Genomic DNA, 1565 nt, shown 5'->3' with positions numbered 1-1565 from the left:
GCGTTAAGAGTTGGGTTGAAAAAGATTCAAATGAATTGACATTTTCAATCTTTCTAAACACTTCTCAATACCAAAATAGTTCCATATTTTCCATTGAGTGTAGGATTGAAAAGAATTGAAAGAAATTGAAAATTTTCAATTTTTCTGAATCTTTCTCAATACTAAAATAGTTCTATATATTGAATTATGTCTTGAATTGAAAAAAATTAGAATGAATTTACATTTTCGAATCTTTCTGAATCTTTTTCAATAGCAAAATAGTTTGGAATTGGAAGGTATTGAAATGATGAAAGATAGAATTCTTTTCAATATTTTTGAATTCCATTATAAGAATTAGAAATTATTTAAATGATCGAAATTTCAATTCTATTTAATATTTTTCATAATCTCGGTATGGATTGAAAAGAATTGAAATAACTTTCAATACTTTTCAATGAGTATTTTTAATCAGGGACTTAAGTATACTGTCTCTGCTACAAAATGAACTTAATGATAAAAAAGATGAATTATTTTTTTTTTATATTTGGTACTCCTTTAGATTGCTTGCGATCTAATATACTTTGTACTTTTTTTCAGATGATGTGCTTAGTAGTAGCACTGAAAGTAAAACTGAAAGTTCCAATCGTACAAACTATTCCAGAGAACGATCGAGAAAAAACACAAAATGCAGTCATTATTATCATGGAAAAAATAGTTTAAATAATTCTGCTGATGGAATGGATATTGATCAATGTGATTTTTGGAGCAATAATGAAGAAGTGAATGAAAACGATGAAAAAATACTTGAAGAAAATGATAACGTAAAAGACGATGATAAAGAAATAAATAAAGAGGATGAAGATGCAGCTTATAACGTCGATGACGATGATGAGGAAAGAGGATGATGAAGCATCTTATAATTTCGACGACGATGGCAAAGAAAGAGATAATGAAGATGATGATGAAGCTTATAACATTGATGACAATGATGAAGAAGATGATGAAGCAGCTTATAACTTTGATGACGATGGTGAAGAAAGAGATAATGAAGAGGATGAAGCTTATCACATCAATGACGATGATGAAGACGATGATGAAGCATCTTATAACGTTGATGACGATGATGAAGAAATATCTGAAGTGGATGACGATACTGAGATTGTGACTGATCATGACGAAGAAATAAATGAAGAGGGTGGAAGTGATTCAGAACATTTACAAGATGACAATGCATACCCAAAATGGAAAGAGCCATGCAAAAATGATGTTCACATTAACACATTGATCCAATTGATCATGTTTGAATCATCGAATATATAAATTTTGGAAGTTATGAATATGACAACCGCAATTACCATACGCTTTGGTTTAGCTGATGAAATTCAGCAAGCTATTTTAGAGCTAACTAAAATCTTAGCTGGCCCGGATTTTAAATATTTGGATAATTTTAAGTATTTAATGAGAAAAATATTCAATCCGCCAACAAATGCTTTATTACATGTCTTCTACTGCGAGGTGTGTAGTGTAACATTAACAAAACCTATTATTAAAGAAGAATTAAATAAGATTAAAAAGAAGAAATGTGA

At 29.5% G+C, this 1565-nt stretch overlaps 1 protein-coding gene across 1 annotated transcript; it reads left to right on the top strand.

The window, feature by feature from the left end:
• The first annotated feature begins 834 nt into the window (after window positions 1–834).
• LOC103574510 (prostatic spermine-binding protein-like) lies at window positions 835–1299 on the top strand. The gene has a single exon (XM_008553970.1). The coding sequence runs from the start codon at window positions 835–837 to the stop codon at window positions 1297–1299; it is 465 nt and encodes a 154-aa protein (XP_008552192.1).
• The last annotated feature ends 266 nt before the right edge of the window (window positions 1300–1565 follow it).

The sequence above is a fragment of the Microplitis demolitor genome, chromosome 10 (assembly GCF_026212275.2).
Source record: "Microplitis demolitor isolate Queensland-Clemson2020A chromosome 10, iyMicDemo2.1a, whole genome shotgun sequence".
Classification (NCBI taxonomy): Eukaryota; Metazoa; Arthropoda; class Insecta; order Hymenoptera; family Braconidae; genus Microplitis; species Microplitis demolitor.
The sequence above is the reverse complement of the archived record's forward strand: the minus strand, read 5'-3'. Positions and strand labels throughout refer to the sequence as shown.

Bases quoted from the DNA above. Each gene is read 5' to 3' on its own strand.
- LOC103574510 (XM_008553970.1), top strand. From the start codon at position 835: ATGAAGATGCAGCTTATAACGTCGATGACGATGATGAGGAAAGAGGAT.